General features: G+C 44.5%; 1 protein-coding gene across 1 annotated transcript in view; it reads right to left on the reverse strand.

Annotated features, from left to right (window-relative positions):
* Positions 1-1,662: 1,662 nt before the first annotated feature.
* The window catches only part of LOC115057754 (neuropilin-1a-like), a 57,508-nt gene continuing 40,573 nt past the window's right edge, over positions 1,663-18,597 (reverse strand). The window contains exons 7-18 of the mRNA XM_029524952.1: positions 18,230-18,385; positions 17,346-17,490; positions 14,411-14,586; positions 14,120-14,275; positions 10,667-10,811; positions 7,984-8,166; positions 7,446-7,487; positions 5,017-5,154; positions 3,087-3,382; positions 2,756-2,852; positions 2,591-2,635; positions 1,663-1,937 (exon numbers count right to left, since the gene is read on the reverse strand). Of these exons, the coding sequence (XP_029380812.1) occupies positions 1,663-1,937; positions 2,591-2,635; positions 2,756-2,852; positions 3,087-3,382; positions 5,017-5,154; positions 7,446-7,487; positions 7,984-8,166; positions 10,667-10,811; positions 14,120-14,275; positions 14,411-14,586; positions 17,346-17,490; positions 18,230-18,385 (1,854 nt within the window). The remainder of the gene's footprint in view (positions 1,938-2,590; positions 2,636-2,755; positions 2,853-3,086; positions 3,383-5,016; positions 5,155-7,445; positions 7,488-7,983; positions 8,167-10,666; positions 10,812-14,119; positions 14,276-14,410; positions 14,587-17,345; positions 17,491-18,229; positions 18,386-18,597) is intronic.

Raw genomic sequence — 18,597 nt, forward strand, 5'->3', positions numbered from 1 at the left:
AACCATCACAGAAACAAGCTGTCGAGATATCAGAGGTCACATGACTGATTCGTTATGAAGGAGAATTTCATCAAACAGAAAATCAAACGCATCAGCTGTAAGACGTTTTTAAAAAGTGGAGGCCAGCGGTTTGTCGGGGTCGGCTCTGGTAGTGAACTCTGTCATGTTTAGAAAAATGTGAGTTAGTTCTGCGTGTTTAGAGAAACAGGCTGATGAAGTCAGACAGGAGCAGCTTTAACATCAGTCTGTGGGCAGAAGCTTCCACACGCTGAAGGATCTGATCCGGTTCCAGGCGTAGCAGCCATCTTGTGCGCCCGTTTTTACCCTGTGCACAAAGCATCGCTTCCCATGAGGCATTTCTCCATTTTCCCCAAACTGTTGTCATCATTGTAAAAACCCTCCAGTTCCCACAATACAACAACAAAATTCACAGATCACATTTGTAAAAGACACACAACAGGTTTGTGTCTGTCTGTATTTTTTGTACATTTTCTGAATTTTGAAAATCGTTTTGAGTTTGATTCAATCGTAGAAAGGATACTGCGGCACTTGTGTCTTTTTCTTTATATAAAAAGGGGCTCAAATATATTAAAACCTATGTACAATATGTTGGATGTGTCATGTGCCATGAAAACGAGGCATTCAGGGCTCCCACACAAGTTTTCATGTTGAGTTTCACAAAACTTAAAGTTCGCTGGATTTGATCTGCGTCGTTACGAGTGTCATCAGGACGAGAAGGTCTGCAGACCCACATTGACACGTGTTTACGCAGTTAACGCACAAAAAAAAAAAAGTGTTGTATAGTTACAATCGTTTTCCGTGTGTTTGTGTAGGAACCCTGGATGGAACGCCAGCTGATGAGAAAACAAGGCAACAGAAAAACTGGAAGAAAAAAAAGGCACTGTTGGAACTAGACGCAGGGCAACGGGTCCGATGGCTCCGCACACACACACACACACACACACACACAGAAACATGCTTACACTTCATGTACACAGATACAGTAAACATGAGTGTAACGCACATTTACAGCCAAACTGAATGATGCATACACATCTTAAATGTAGATGCACATGAATGTGACACATGTGCGGGCACACACACACACACACACACACACACACACACACACACACACACACACACACACACACACACACACACACAGACTTACATACATGGACATATGACCAGCTAAAGAGACGGATATCAGAGTAGCTAATTACAAATGTTCTGCTCTTTCAGTGAAACTATGACGTCTGCAAGAAAAAAAAAACAAACAAACAAGAAAAAAAAACAACAAAAACAAACGAAACAAACAAATTCTAATCTTTCTGTAAAAGTACACAAACGATACGTTCATCTGAATTGGTCTCAACACCAGCATGTGATTACATGAAATCAACAAAGCACGCCAAAAAACAAATAGAATCCTTATTTTCTTCTTTTTTTGCTGTACAGATTCTTTATACACAGTGCCCCCTACAGGTCAGTCCTTCCACCGCCGCTCCTGAGAAATTAAATCACATCGGCTCACTTTCAGCCCACCCTGCCGTCCCATTGGTGGCTCCGGCCCCCGTGTTCCTCTTGTTTGATTGGCTGCATCGTGTGTCCATGCAGAGCGTCGTCCGCTCCGCCCCCCCCCTCCCCTCCCCCCGTCCCTCACGCCTCTGAATAGTTGGTCTGTCCGTTCATCTTGTCCTTCTTTAGCTTCACACCGTCCACCAGCTCAAAGTTATAGTTCTCCAGGGCCGATAAGTTCCTGTCCGTCATGCTGCCCTGCGAGCAGGCGCAGTACAGGACCACGCCACAGATGGCGCCCAGGAAGACGCCCAGCGCGGACATGGCGATGATGGTGATGAGGATGGGGTCCAGGGTCTTCAGCATGTTGCCCGAGCCCCCGAGCTCGCTGTTCTCCTGTGAGAGGGAGTCCATGGCTGCCAGAGACGGACAGAAATATGGACATGTGTTATGTTCCCTGTTCCCTCGGCTTCCTTCATTACAGGTTTAAAGCAGCGGACTGCTGGTGTTACACGTTCTGCACCATAAAACACAAATGAGACGTTACGCTTCCCTGCCAGAGACAGTCCAACCCAGTAAAGGGACTTTAGCCGAGCACACCACTGAAGGACTGCTTCCAGAAAATAACAAGATTAAAAGAAGTTTGAAGTGTGATGGGACACACTAAGTAGGCACACTTACACAGCCACAGGTGCGATACAATAACGGCAACAAAACGCAAAACTTGATATGGAAATTTGAATTACTTCAGAAAAACAGTGAAAATCTGCTGGATTGATCCTTTAAACTGCCAAATAACAAACACTTGCTGTGACAGAAACGGACAAAGAAAATTTTTGTTTTAAAAAGAAAACAAGGAAAACAACAGTGAGATCCCTCAGGTTTTTATTTTAGCATCGATTTCATGTTCTTTGTTTCCTTCAAGGGAACAACTTATCTGATTTTACAGCTGAATTCTTCTTTTCTCCACATCCAGAATCAATAGTTAACTTAATTTGTTAGTCAGACTTCCTGTGGACAATATATGAGAGAAAAGAAAATACCAACACAATGAAGGAGATTCACTTACGTAGTATGAAGATCTCGGTCGGTGGAGACGTCGGAACTTCTGGATCTGGAGGACAAAAGAGCCATCAGTGATGGTGATGAGGACCAGGGCCTCACATTTCCATATTTGAGTGATTTAAACGATATAATCTGCAGTATAAGTGAGATCTGACGGTTTTATACACACCCTTGCAGTCCTCTACGTTGAGCCCGTCCATGATCTGGATGTTGTCCACAGCTATGTGACCCGTACTGTGTCTGTCTGCGGCTCCTTCCACCAACACCTGCAAAAAAACACCCCAATCTGTTTACATGTGCGGTTCACAGATTTCCTGTTGAAAAGGCAACAAAGAGGAGAAAATTATGTTGATTTCTTTTTCGTAAAATGTTCCCATCTCTGTTGTTTCTCCTCATAAGCGGCTGAATTAAAATAACATATTTAAGGGTCTGAAAAAAACAAAACAAAAAACAAAGATAGTCACAGTCTGATCCAGAGTCTTGTTGTTTGTGTGTCGTACCTGATATGAGACACTTGAATGTGGCAGTATGACTCGTCCCTCCCTCCAGCGGTTGCCCTGCCGTCCGCTGACCGTCCACAGGATCTGGCCTTCCCCTCCCTCCTTCCTCTGCTTGATGTGAAGCGACCCGGCGTGTTCTCCGTACATGTGGTACCAGAAGGACATGCACAGGTTGGCGTCCGGCGCCGTGATGGGCAGGCTGGCCAACCTCGCCACCTTCTCGTCCTCGTCCTCGTCCATTTTACTGGGCATCTCTCTGTCCGTCAGCTGCATGTAGATGAAGTTCCCTGGTCTTCCTGCAGGGGGCATCGCAGGACAACGTAAGACATGACTGTGCTGAACCAACAGGAAGCCGCTCTGCACACTTTTAGAATATGATTGATACCAAATTTTCAGAACTGTCAAGGCTTTGTTTGAACTTCAATTTCATTTCATTCACTTGTTTGTGTAAATGTTTTACTGCCCGTCTGCAGCTCTCAGAGATGTCAAATTCAAGGACTGGACAAAGTCTTTTTTTTTTTTTTGGGACAACAAATGATTAAACATCGACAGGCTTCAGGAAAAGATCTGAGTCAACATCACAAAGAGCTCATTTTTTTTACTTGTGATCTGGATGAGTCAGAAAATCAAGGTGAAATCATTCATTTTAGAGCTGCTGCTGCTGCTGAATGGAAGGAAGGCCACAGAGCTGAGGCATGTTGATGAATTTGAGGGCTGCATTTATTTATTTATTTATTTATAAGTCAAGCCTATCAAGGACATCCATTCATTTTCAAAACGTTTTAAGGCTCTGAGCATCTGCATGGTCTGCTCCGCTCTGCTCCAGTCAGAGCGGGAGTGAAAGTATGTGTGAACAAAGGTTGGAATGGAGTTCTGCTTCTTTGGAGCATTTCACAGCCGTGTTGTGTTATTTGTTACTGTGGAGAGTTCGTATTCATCATCTTCGTCTTCTTATTGATTATTTCGAGGCGTCATCCAGGTTGTGTCTCATGTTGTCCTACCATTTATTTTTTTTGTTGTTGTTTTTTTCCTGCTGATCTGAACAGGATGTTTTTAATGAAGAGCTTTTTATCCAGATGAAGATTTCCTGAAGTTATTTTTGTCCTAACTTCCGCACTGAGTGTTCAGACAGTCATGCACCGAGTCGATTCTCATTTCTCGTTTGACAGTTTATGTAAACTTCCTCCGACAGTGTTTTCATAAGGAAGGGACATGTAATTATCACCTCAGGGTGTTCAAACAAACAAACAAACAAACATCTGTATCTTTTTTTTTTTTTCTGCCTTTACCAAAGCCACAGGGAGAGGAGAGAAACAGGAAGGCTGGGGTCGGGGGCCACAGGTCCGACCTGAACCCAGCCCACTGTGGTCAGGACCGGTCGCTCCACCGGGGGAACCACTGAGGGGGGGCTGGGCGTTATTTCTTGAAGTCATGTTGGAAAGTCTCCCACCCAGAATGCCTGAGGAGGGCTTGGTTTCCATAATTGTGGTCTGACTTATAGAAAGCTGAAGCTTTCTGGTGGAAGTTTTAATAAAATGTATAATCAACAGAGACTCCGCGCCCGACAGGAACATCATGACATGTTCCATGTTGCAGGCTCGGGGAGCTTTGTGTTCCACGTCTCTTTGTCCTTCAGAGCAGAAACAAGGTTGCGTATGCACGAGGGATTTCTTTTCACATTACAGGCATTTTTCCCTTTAAAGGGAAAATATGTTTGTGAATTCCCGCAGCACAGAGTGTGTGGAGCGCTATTTAAAGCTTCGTTAACAACAATCCAACTCTGAGTAAAAGAGGGTTAGACAGGCTTTTCAACAGCTGCATGCAGAGTGCTCTCCCCGAGCATCTGTCGAGTGGTGCGGGTTAAAAAAAACAAAACAAACCCACACACACACAAAAAGCCCTTGAACACGAAGGTGAACGTGTCTCGTACCTCTGTGGTCGTGGGTCGGGCCTCTGTGGCTGGCAGAAGCCTCGATGGTCTGGATGAGCCACTCGGCACCTGAGCCGGTCTCTCTGGTCCAGCCGCAGTAGGACAAATACTCAAAGTTGCAGGCAAACCAGACGTAAGCTGCAGCAAAGAGAAAACACATTAATTAACCCGGTCCATCCACTGCTCACTCTTCTTTTTTTTTTTTTAGCATCTTAAGATGCTCACTGTGCTGAGCTGCATAACAACATGTTGCACCAGGATTGGCTTCAAAATAATAATAACCACTTCCACAACACATTCATAAGAGACTTTAATTGATGACTTCCTGTTGTATGCCGCTAAATGCCCCATTACAAACATCTAGAGTCAAATCAAACGCTGCCTGCCGGACGGTTTCTAAGTTTTACAGGGACGAGACGGGAAACTGATCCTGAGCTGTTCTCACCAACTAATCCGTTTCAGCAGGGAGAGCGAGATGAGACCAACTGAAAACAAGAAACAAAAAAAGAAAAAAGGACTGCAAGCCTTGTAACATCACTATCACAAAGCTGTTCCTGCTGTATTCTACACTCAGTTTAAATTGTGTCGCTTGTTGGAAACATATTGCACTAAACGAAAGGCCTGTGTTACTGGAACAGGGAGAGAATACTGTGATTGTATATGTCGTTCAGCACTGCGGGGTATTTTCCTTTGTGGCCTCGGTGAAACACGGGAACTAAAACGTCAACGCTGATGGAAAACAGCGCCGGCACGTACAGATGTTTGGGATCAGGACATCAAGAAAAGGGCTGGGTGGAATGAAGGGGCCTTCCACAGTAAAGGGTGTGGTGCCTCCGATATGCAGACGTGGCCCCGTCATGAAATAAAAAAAAAAACAAACAAAAAAAAAAACACCTCCCTCCCTTCTTTGCAGCAGCGGACTGACGGCGGCGGTTCACCACAGAGAACATGAGCATGTTGTTCCTGAGAGTTTAATAGGATGCAGTGATGACCGTGGACCGTAACCCCCACTCCTCCGCCTCCCTCCCCCCAACCCAGAGCTGTCTCCACGCGATGCTTCGCTCGGGCTAATTGAGACCCAGGAGGCCTTTATTCGCTCACTACACTACACCTCCATCCTTTCCTCTCTCCTCACCTTCACTCTTTCTGTCTCATCTCTATTCACCCCTCCTGTTGGCGCTCCCTCTTCCTTTCTGTCATTGTCACTGCCACCATTTTTCTACCTTCCTGCCTGTTCCTCCCTCTCCCTCCTTCTCAGGCGGTTCACTCCGACTCTATTCAAATTGGCGCAGTTCAGACGGGATGATAAACTGTGACGCTCGTGCACGAAGGGGACAATACAGAAGACAACTCGGTGGCTTTGGCTTTGAGGCCGGCCGGCCAGCGAGTCACCGTCAGGGTCATTTCTGCTGAATTCTACAAAGCAATCAGGAGTCTGACAGAGATAATCAGATCGCTGTTCTGATAATTCTGCCATTTATTCAGGAAAACGTGTGGCTGCATTCACTTGGGAGACGATCGTTCAGTTAAGAAGCCTGTTAATGTTGGATGATGTGCAGTCAGCAGGATAAAGCTCAGGGGAGTCTGATCTTAGGTTTGTCCAAAAGGCTGCAGCACTTTTGTTTCACTGTTTTAAGCCATTGACCGGAAACTGAGAAGTTTATTCTGTAGCCAAGCCATGTTGAAGGGGGCCGATGGGGGCCGAGAGTGTTGTTTTTTCACTCCAGCTAACGATGCAGTCAAATTTTGCTGGATGCAAGTCGAATTCAGCGAGTGAGACAAATATGCCGTTGATAACCTGATTGATGTTGTTGCTTTTAACAGCGTTTCTCTTTCTCAGCGTCATTTTCCTGTCGTCTTAATGTTTGTCCTTGACTGGTTCTTTCGCCGTCCCGACACGTCTTCATCTCTCGCTCTCTTTTCTAACTCTTCTCCATCTGTCTTTCCCTTGCAAATCAATTCAAGAGGATTAAATGACGCGACAGATGAGAAAATATGATTAAAAACAACAATATCACCAACTCCAACACGTCCTTCCCTTCTCTCTGCAGTCCAGTTGTGTCGAGGCCAAGCTGTATCGGGGGAAGGTCTAATTTGAGAGCAGGGTCGATCGAAAAATCTATTAACTCTCATGGAATTCAGTTTCATTGCTCTTTGTGATTGTGTTCAGTACAGTTTGTGGCACTGAAGGATGGTGCTGCTGGTTGAATTAATGCCCTGAACAGGCAGCCTTGGATGTCCCTGGAAAGTGGTCCCCGTTTGACTTTAAAGATACTTGGATGCTTAGAGAACTGAGGACAGGATGTGAAGCAGGGTGATGAATAGACGAAAAGCAAAACCAAAGGTGTGTAACAAAAAGTGGAGGAGGGGCAGAGACATGAAAGATGAGAGCAGCAAACATGGAAGCAGATGGCGGCGGACTTCCTCACCTGGTATGAAGTCCGTAGTGGGGTCAGCCGCCGTGGTGCTGCCTGTTAACAACAGATGGGACAGTCAAAGGAGGTCAAAGGTCAACAAGGCCCGTCCCACCCCCACAGATGCCAACACACCCCCCAGCACACCTCCACTTATAAGAAATCAACACCGGGCTTTCATGTTGTTTCATCTGGCTAATGGGCTTCATCACATGAGAACGTAAGAGAGAAGATCAAGGAGACTCTCTAAACACGGACGTGTTGCTGAAACATCACAATCAAAACTTAAACAGCGAGTGAGAAGATGAGGGAGAATTTTTCATGGTCCGAGTCCAACAAGTTTTCACTCTTGTCAAAAACAACAGCCGAGTTTAAGGAGACGGCAGCTACGGCATGAAAAAGAAATGGAGTTTTATTTAATCACTTCTTAAAAGAGACTTGGCAAGCAGGCATACAAAAATTTAACTTGAGCCAGTTTTTTACATCTCCTTTCTAATTTTGATTTAGATTTCGCACGACTTCACCTGTGAAAGACTTTACAGGGGCGGTTTACCTGTCAGCAGCTTGTATTCTTCGGGCAGCTCGGTGCCGCTGACACAGTCCTGCTGTCCCTCCTCGCAGTCTGGAGGCAGGATGGTGCCCGGGATGGTGATGGGAGCTGCGGTGGTTGCGCCAAACGTGGTCATGGGAAGAGTGGAGACGAGGGGGGTGGTGGGAGGAGCTGTGGTCGTAATGTCTGAAGAGGAAGAGAGAGCGAGTGAGCGAGACAGGAAAGGTTGGTGGTGATTTCCCACTTTTGTTCTACTTTAATGTCCCCCAAAAAAGATAGTTTGTACTAAATCTCATTAACTGGACCAACACAACAAAAAGAAAGTGGCCTCGACTTGTCCAAACGCAGACAGAATGACCCGTTAGCGGTGTGCTAACTGGCTTTCAAAGCTCCCTCTGACTGTTGGGTTTCCTCTTGGATCTCCTGCTACGTCATATGACGGACAGATGGTTCATCCAATCACCTGCCAAGTTCTCTGCACGTCGCTGCCCTTTAACAAGCAGCTTCCTATGAAGCTGTCCCAGATGCTTCAGTGGAACAAACCATCTGGAGTGTCAGGTTAGTGTTGATGCTTTTTGCACGCAAGAAAAAAAGAAAAAGAAATAAGAAAAGCATCTCAAAAACAGCTGCTGCTTTTTATTACATTATCGGCGTGACCAACCTGAACTGCTTCACTGTGCCCATAGCGCTTAAGATGGAAATGCAAAGAAACCTGAGAGGAAACTTCTGATTCAAAGTTCCCATAAACCAGGAAATAATCCCTTAAATTTACCAAAGATTATTTTAACAGCAACAAGCTGGTTCAGATCTCAGCAAAACGTTTGAATGTGAAAGTTCAGATAGAGAGCAGACTGTGTGGTGGCGTCCAGCCTCCAGAGAATCATCAGATCATGTATCAGAACAAGAGGTGACTGTTAAAAAGAGGGATCTGTGCATTGTAAAAAACATGTGAAGCGTAATATGAGCTTTAGCTTCACCTTATTTACATTACAGGGTTGAACACAGAGCTCTCTCATCAATAACTGTGAAAAACTGAAGCGTTTCGATTTCTCAGAGGACTGAAGTGGATGAGAGCCGCCGCTCGTTCCCCATCGAGGACCAAAGTAATAACGAGTATCTTGTTAAATTCAGTCGATGTCTGGCGATGTGTTTTTATGGAAATGAAGTAAACCCAACTTGAATTAGCATATGTAGGCTATGTGAAAATCACAGATGGTCTGCATGTAATCAAACGTGTTCGCAGCGTTTTGAGTGGGATGGAGATTTCCTCCCACAACAGAGTAAATTTAAGAAAGAGAGTTGCTGCTGAATTGACTCAAAAAAAAAAAGCTTGTTTGTTTCTCTGTTGTTGTTTTTGTAGCTTAAATTGGCATCCTGGTGTTTATGTTGAACCAGGTATCACACAACTTGGAGGGAAACACACAAAGATTTGTTCTCTAAATTTGAGTGACTGAATAAAACCAAGACGGTTACAACACAAAACACCCTCCTGTTATATTTCCACCATATTTTAAGAGCGACAGACTGAAGAGATGAAGAGGTTGAATCTGACGCCTTTGATATCAGCCTCAGTACACGTTCGTTTTCTAAAAGCGTCTAATCAGCTCATTTAGCTGCTGAAAGCACTTCAGGTCAAAACATTAATGACAAACTGGCTCTGAGAGCACAAAGGTGGAGAAGGCTGTGATTTGTATAATTGGTCATGATTTCTGATGAGTGCGTGTCTGTGTGTCTTCTACCGTGTGCACATATGGTTTATATGCATGTGAGCGTGCACGTGTGTGTGTGTGTGTGTGTGTGTGTGTGTATGAAAGCACCCACAGCAAACTGACTGAAGTGTCTCAGTGTGTGTCACGTCTCCTGTGACTGTGTGTGTGTGTGTCTTTGTTCTTTCCTTTTGAAGTGAAACTGTTCATCTGAGACAGACACACAAACTCTATTTTCACCCCCCTCCTTCGTTTCTGACTCCTTTTCATTCCCTCCCTGTATGAAAACACAACTTCTCCACTGCAGGAAGACTCTTTGTGCTCTGAAAACAACATAACAAACAATTTAAAGCCAGCCTAAACTTTAAACTTCTTCTGGAGTCAACTCTGAATGCAGTTGTCTTTGTTTGTCTCGTGTTATGAAGGCTTGTTTCTTTATATTTTACATTTTCACATTGACTTCTTCACTTGAGAAGAAGAAGATCAGTTGTCTTATTTTTGAAGTGTTTCCAGACACTTGTGTCTGTGAACGGTTCAATGTAAATAAACTTGTGTTCCCTAAATTAACTTTAAAGAATGAGTGCAGGGGGTGCTGCTGCCGTCTCCACGCTGATTCATCTCTCAGTGAAGACGTTTCTGTTATATATGTGAGAGTTTCAGAGTTTTCAGGAGTTCGTTTAGCAGACTAACAGGGTTAAGAGGCCAAGGACTTCCTCGGCTCCCCTGCGTCTCGCTGGGTTGAAGTTAATCTCCGATCTCTGCTCCCTGTCTCTCCTGCCCTTATTCCCTTCCCCTCTCCACACCCCCCCAAACCCCTCCGCTCTCTCATAGACACAGACGCCCAGCAATCTCACCTCCATTGCCTGATTCTTATCTCTCTCTCTCCCTCGCTTCAAAGATAAATAGTATAGATTAGTGTTGGCTTCACGTGTTAACCACATTTTATTTCATCGTGACGGCAGCACTAAAACGGGACCGACCGTCCAGCTCGCAGCCCAGCAGCTCCAGACGGAGGCCCAGCCCCTCGGCGGTGGCTCTCTCCGGGTAGATCCTGACAAAGCGGGTGAGGAAGGGACCCATGAGTTTCAGCTCCGGGGTGTCGTGGTTCTGGTTCCCGCTGAATATCTGAGGGGAGACACAGAAACAAACACATCAGAGGCTAAATATACTTCACTTGAGTTTAGAGGCTGTAACACACTCCAAGTAAAGAAACATTAAAACATTAAAACAAGGTGAAAATAATTCTGTCATGCAGAAGAGGTGTAATATCACCTCAGTCAGTCTTTCAAAATAAGGGTCTTTATTTCATTTTACACTGAGCTGGTGTGGTGAGGTAAATTACAAAGTGGTGAATCACAGCGCTTTCTCAAACAGTCATTACACTGAACTTGCAGATCCGTTCAGCGGCTGTCATGAATAAAACAGCTGAGCCGGTTCCAGTCTGCCTCTGATCACTTTGATAAGAAGTTGAAACAAAATGAAAGGAGGAAACAAAAGCAAACAGCCAGGAAATCAGAACCAGCGTGCATCCTTTCATATTTCCAACACTGAAGCAGCACAGATGAAAACAGTTACTGTCGCACCGGGAGCCAAGTGGTGGGACGCCAAACACCAAACACGCTCCCGCCTGTCTGGACCGCCGGAGTTTCCCTCGACCTGATTTATTAAAGGCTGCATTGTGGCGTTATGGTCAACGTTATGACGCGATCGCGTTTGAAAGAAGGAGAGAACATTTTTGTTTCAGTAGCCAGCTTTGGAGTCTGCACATGACGAATCTTTCAGCAGAGATCTTCAGGGTCTAATAACAGTATTTCAGCAGTATTTCATTCCAGTAAGTGAAAGAAAAATATTAAAAAAGCACCATGTTACTTTTTCTGTTTAAATATTTATCTACAAAAAAAAAAAAAAAAACAAAGCAGGAAAGATGGTGCAGCTAAACGATGCTGTCTTACAGGCCAGTGTTACGATGATCTAAAATTGAATTTAGTTGTTTTGCTGCTGCATTATTTATTGCTGTGTGTGCACCGTACTCAGTACAAAGACAGTACAGGGTCTTCTCCGGATGATGCTTATTCTTTTCTGCTCCTCTGAACATGCTGACCTTGAGATGCAGAGAGTTTGATTCCTTTATTCTATTTCAGGGGTTTTCGAACATCGGGAGGCAGCAGGTGAAACTTTGCCTCCTACAGAAACTTTCTATCACCAGAGAATAAAAATCCAGAAATTGGATGTGTCAAACTCTCTTTTTCAAAAATTTACATAACGGTCACATTTGCATATGAAACTATATGAACTTGCAGCTGAACCAACCCTTCTTATAATTCAGGACACATCAGGGAATTATGAGGGAATTACAACACTGTGTGACAACTTGTGGTAAACACTACAGTGTACTATTTTTGTGTGTTTCCATTTATTTCCTGGGAACGTTTATCAAAATTTCATCTAAAAGTTTAGTTTGCATGGACAAGTGTAAGAGAAATGGAGGAGGTTCCAGTGGAGCTTTATGATCCTACAGAACAATCACATTTTTAAAAGGTCATCCTTCCAACTTAAAGCCTATTTTTCGCTCCACATCTTGCTGGTCGCGTGTCTCTCTCAGGAGTTCTCACTAAGGTTAAATAACCAACTGGCCACTCTCCTGCTGTTTACACACTCACTCATCTTTATGCATGAGCACATATGTTATGGGCATGTGTGTGTGTGTGTGTGTGTGTGTGTGTGAGACTGCGCCCATGCACACATAAATACATGTAGTGGTCGGGCCTTGCTGAGCCTTGCTGAGCCTTCCTGCCTCGTCTTTTGATGAGGTTTTATAAAAAGGCACAGGAAACAGAGCGGAGCCTCTCTGAGATGAGGAGAGACAGAGGAGCATCTACGGCTCCGTCTGCGGCAAATCAGCAGGAGCCTGGTGGCCAACCCTGTCCTCCGCCCCGCCATCTGGAACGCATAGAGGAGGATGTCGCACAAACGGGCCCAGGCGAGGAGAGGAAGTCGGCTCTTTAAAGCAATGATGTGAGTTTCCTCTTGGGATGAGAATCAAAGTCACTTAATTCGCTGAGATGGTTGAGGAACGAAGATCTGAACATAAAAAAGCTTTTCTTTTGTCTTTCTTGTGGATATCTGTGGCATTTTGAATTTCTGAATGAAGCACTCACTGTTGGAAATTCAAACGGGTGGCGTCTCCTTTTGATTTTCATGCTGGTGACGTTTGAGCTTCTGTAGGTGGAGCTCTCATCTTCAGCTGGTCAACAACACAAATCCCCTCAGACTAAAAACTGCTGAGCTACCACATAAAAACCTGTGAAAGAGCAGGACTGATAGCCGTTTAGTCACTGCTCTGGAGCTTAACACATGATCTTCACCACCTGATGTGTGTGTGTGTGTGGACTAAATGTGCTCAGAAGTTTAAGATGGATTAAAAGACTTTCACACCGTGCTGACCTGCCTTCTTCTGACACTGTGGGATGTTAAGGATGCTGCATTAATGCTAAAATAACAGACTCAGGACATCTGTTGATGAGGGAATCATGGAGGAATAACATTAGGAGGCTTTTAACCTGTCAGCATGTTGATTAGCATATTACAGCTGACTGTGTCCTTGGAGTGCCAGCGCAGGAGTTAATGACCCCACATGAGAATTATGGGACCTCTGATCTGCTTTCAGGAAGCGCTGAAAAGTTTGTGCGAATAATTTTGGAAACAAATCAATCGATGAATAAATGTGTGTAGCTCTGCACACGGAGCGCAGCCTCATTCAGCCTTACTGGCATCAGTAACGCTCTAACTATTTACATACTTTTTGCTTTTCATAAGGTCGTCCGTGTGACTCCACCAGGTTTTCTTTTCCAGCCTGTATTTATTTGTCGTATCCCAGAGTTATTTGCCAGGAGCTTTATTTTTTCTCATGTCAAGGTTTAGTGGAGTTCATTCAGCTGACAGGACTGTTAAGAGCCCACATGAACAGCAGTCTGTAATTTGGGTGTAATTCATTTCAGTCACTGTGGCGAGTGCCGAGCGTCCGTCTGTTGCCCTTCTGGAATTACAGATTACCATGAGAGGAGATTTAGTTCAAGTCAAACTTTATCAGATTTTTTTTTTTTTTTTTGGTAATTTACTGTTTTCCATTTGGTTCAGCTGAACGTGACAGATATGGAAAACTGGAGGGAAAAAATAGAACCAGATCTACTTCAAAGGAGCAGATCACAGATCACAGAGAGACAGAGCTGTACAAATGATCATTCTGAATTTCTCCGTGAACACTTATTCCAACACTGAGTGGCAGATGACCCTCGGCTCTGGGCCTCACACTACCCATCCTAATAAATATTTAACTCCCCAAAGGAGACACGTCTCTTCGGTATGAGAGTTTAATTGACATTTTGACATTTCAATACCATTTCAGTGACGAGGAGGGATAGAATGACACAGACCTTCGGCCTGGTGGTGTTGTCCTCCTTGACGATGGTCCACTCCTCTCCGTCCAGACTGTGGCCCACTTTGAACTTCTTCATGAAGACGTTCTTGTCGCGGTGCTTCCCTCCTTGGATCACCACACCACTCACTATCTTGTCCTGGCCCAGATCCACCTGCCAGGGGGGGACCAGAGCCACCAGTTAGTTCAGGTTAATGGACAGAGTAACTGGGTCCTCACCCGATGGTTGGATAGTCAGCTATCCAATCTGGTCCACCATGAAACTAAGACGGTCTGACTGTGAACTCACCTGCAGCCACTCGTTTCTGAAGGGCTGCTTGGTTTGCTGCCCGGTCCAGCCCGACCTCCCCGTCAACAGGCGGGCGTTCTCAGCCACCCAGCCCCGGTCGGCATAGGACGAGGCGCTGATCTGAGCGTCTGAGATCTGACCAGAAACCATCCCCAACATCCCCGAACACGGGTAGTCTGTGCAGACAGGAGGAGAAACTTTTGATAAAGAAGACCACTGCCTCCTTATCTCGTCAGCGGTTTTGGTTGATGCCCTCTGGGGTTTGCTGCAGTGTTTAAACTCAAGAGCAGAAACACCAAAGACCCACTTATCAAATCCACGATGAGTCTGTCTGAAACGAACATGGAGTTTTTGTGTGTATATATCCATTCTCTATGAAGAAGTCCTTGTTCCAATGTTTTGATCACGCCAATCTCACTAATTTGTCTTTTTCAGCTCAATCTATTTCTAATTCCTTCTAAAAAAAAGAGAAAATGGTTAACATTCCTACAACAAGTACAAACAATATCTGCACTGCAGCTCCTTCTCCAAACATCAGCGGTCAGATGTACCTGACAGTGGACATGTATGTGGTTTAGAGAGCGTAAATAAAGGAAATTGTTGTGTGTCTGTCATTTTTGTGGGTTTCTGTACACATGTATGATCTTGGCCATTTGTCGGATTTTGCGTCCCCTATGCAGATGTGGACAGAATGATCTACTTCCTTCTCCTTCTACTGTTTCTTGCTCTCACACCAACAATAACTGTGCCAAAAAATGAGAAATAAAAATAAAAATAAATAAGAATTGCAGCCTTCTCAGTGGGTGTGAAGAAGAAAAACAGCTTGGTGTATTTTTAAAAAGAGAAATGTGAAGGCTGGTGGTGCTGCTTCACGTACCGGTGAGACGGTGAAATGTGATCCCGGAAGTTTGAGGTTGACATTTAAGTAACAGATCCAACAACCTGAAGGCTTATCAGATGGCAAAACTCTGCAAAGTAGCTGGCAGTGCACCCGCCGGGACTGAGCTGTGTGAAAGTGAACCCGAGTTCAGCACAGAAGTTTTGTTGCATTTCTCCACTTTTACTTTTCTCGCTGTGTCTCTGTTGGTGGTCCAAACTTTAGTCTGAGCTCTAAAAACTTTTGATGTATCTGAAGGACAACGTACTTTTCTGTGATGTAAACGCACAACTACAAGTAGGAATTTGGACATTTGTCCTGGGAGCTCATCGTCAGAGGTCAACAGGCAGCTTGTATCAGAATCTCTGACGTCTGATCTCAGGGGTGCCCTGATGACCTTCAGAAAAGTCATCAAGGCCTTTACGGTCTGCTGAACCACCAGGAGAGTTCCTCTAACGTGACTCTCTCAGTTTGGGTAAAAAAAAATGGGATCACTGAGAGACAGTTTGAGCTTTTAGAGAAAACGTAATGACTTTGAGTTAAATCCTCACTCCAGCTAATGTCCTGGCTGAAGAAGGTTGTGGTCTCAGTGTGATAGTTGTATTTGACAGATGTTTCCAGAATCGTGTCTGGCTCTTAGCAACACCGACTGAGGATGTAAATTCCTCCACGATGTGGATTTGGAGCTTCCCACGGCTCTTTATGGAAATCCCCAACAGGACTGTCTGAGTGGGCTCACGAGCCCCACATGTCCTCCTGGGGAAACCAAAGAATGGCTTAAATGTGGAAAACAACAACAAGAACCCCCCCCAAAAAAAAATAAAAATAAAAATAAAAACAACAACAAAAAAAAAAGTTTGGAGTTTGGAGTTTAGTTCAGGATCACGTGGAATTTATATAAAATTCAGGTAATATGAGGATAAAATCTGAATTTATGAGTTTAGGAATGATTAATATTTCTGCTGCATGTGTCCTTGCACACACACTTTTTCTCAGTTGTACCATTATATCTCTTGAATCACCTGTCGAGCACTCCACAGCCCGTTCTCCTATGAATAAGAGCCTAATATCTACTTTACGAGGCTCTCCTGCTGAGAGTGGCTTGTAGCACATCAAGGACTGAGGTTTATATAATGTTAGAGGATGAGTAATGAAGCAGCATGATTTTCCTCTGCTCCTCTGTCATGAATAACGCTGTCCTTCTGTGGGAGTTTGCGTTCGCCTTGGAAGAAGCGATAATTTTAAATCAACAGAGAGCAGCAGGAGGTTCTCATGCGGCAGCCAGAAAGATGTTAGCTTGATTCACGATGTGTAAAAGTGAGAAAATGTTATCAAAAGAAGAGTCCACAGTCTGGAGAGAACGGTCCACCAGCGCCAAAAGCAGGTGAAGGTTTTTTTGACTGTCACTCATCTCCTTCAGTGTATGAAGAGTCTGGTATCTGTATGAAAGTGCATCAATTTTTATTTCTTTAAGTGCCTCCAATGCTTAAAAAAAAAAAAGAAAAGGTCACTGTACTCTTCAGGGACCGTAACAGATTTAGTCAAGCAGCTTTAGTGTTTGTAAAACGTTTTCCGACCATCAAAAAAATAGCAGATATATTATATTAAAGATGAGTGCATTAAAGAAAACTCTCAAAGAAAGGAAATATTGTTTAATGCAGAAGCAGGATACATAGAACTGCACAAGATGTGCAATAGGAAAAGGAGCCAATACGTGTTGCATGTGTTTTGTGTGTACATACGACATTTACATAAATGCACTGTCTGCTGTGTGTGTCTGTTGTGTTTACATGCTTTGGCTCGATATACTGGAGAATAAACAAATGAGTGTGGAGATGAGCTAATGCCTACAGTGCATGTGTTAGATTAGATTAGATAACATTTACATTAAACTTTAATGATCCCAGTGGGGCCGGGACATGTAATTAAGGAGAGAAGCCATGAAATTTCATAAAAATATGGATAAGAGGACGTTATTGTAAAACATAAATCAGCACGTGAACAGTTGAAGCTGGGAGTGCAGCCTCAGGTCACTGAGTCTGAGCGAGCGCTTCTTACCTGATGTTCTGCAGCCGTAGATCTCGAAGCGCATGCAGATGCCCATCTCCCAGGACATGGGCCGGATCCGGACGTAGCGAGCCAGAGTCTGTTTGGGAAGGAAGGCGTGAACCTCGTCCACGGCGTTGAGGTTCCCCTGAAAGATCTGTGAACACAAAGCAGGTTATCGCTGATAGTAGCTAGAACACTTGTGGCAGCTTGTTCGTTGCCTGCAGCAATAATTCTGCTCCTCCTGCAGCTGCAGAGAAGATACACGAGCGGGTTTCAGCATCGTTCCCTCTGTGATGTGTTTCTACAACTAATGAACTGATCTTTAACCATATTTCATCACGTCTGATATATCTTTTATGTTTAACAACCTAAAGAATAATAATTTATATTGGGGTTTTTTTTGTATTGGATTCAAACAGGCGATGACCCCGACTTGTGACTAAGACACTTTAAGTCCAGGGCCTCTGTTAGGAGCTCAAACAGACATATATTGACACAGGAGCCAAATTAAGCACCCTGGAAAACTGTCTGAGATCAATTTAACAGTCATTAAAACTTTGACATGATTTAGTTGATGCTGCTGCTGGCAGTTCTTTTAGCGTGGCTGTCAATAAGTTGCTTAATGAGAAACCCCGTCTATGTATTCCTGCACCGATGTCAGCAGGAGATCTTCAAGTACAACAGTCTTCCTCCGAGGGAATTGATTTTGATTGTGAGGAAGGAAGTGTGATGCACAGCAGACTTTCAGGTTAGGCATTCTGCCAAAGGCCGTCCGCCTCGGGAAACATCGATTCAGCCGTCCACTCTCCTCCTCATTGATTACAGCACCTGTCCTTCACTGGTCGTCAATATCACATAGATAAGAGGGGATGGTATAAACGGCTCGTCATTACCTTCTGCTTCGAGCCCTCCTTCACGGTGACCCAGTCCTCTCCGTTGGAGCTCAGGTCCACCTTGTATGAGCGCACAAAGTAGTGCTTCTTGGTCTCTTTTGAGATGGCACCCTGCGTCCCGATGACGGTGATGAATCGGAGGAAGCCCAAGTCCACCTGGGAACAGAGTAAAGACACGGATGAGTCGCCGAGGGACTCCAGGGTGGAGATCTGCAGCTGCATGATGGCAGCTAATAGAAACAAAACACATCAATATCTGATCTATAACACGGCGGATAAATTGAGTCCGTTAGTTGAGTTCATCTCGCTGGGGTGTAGAAAACATCAGGGACAGTTTCGCCTGCAGGTTCAAGTGGTGGCTTTGAAAT

Source organism: Echeneis naucrates, chromosome 17, assembly GCF_900963305.1.
Source record: "Echeneis naucrates chromosome 17, fEcheNa1.1, whole genome shotgun sequence".
NCBI lineage: Eukaryota > Metazoa > Chordata > Actinopteri > Carangiformes > Echeneidae > Echeneis > Echeneis naucrates.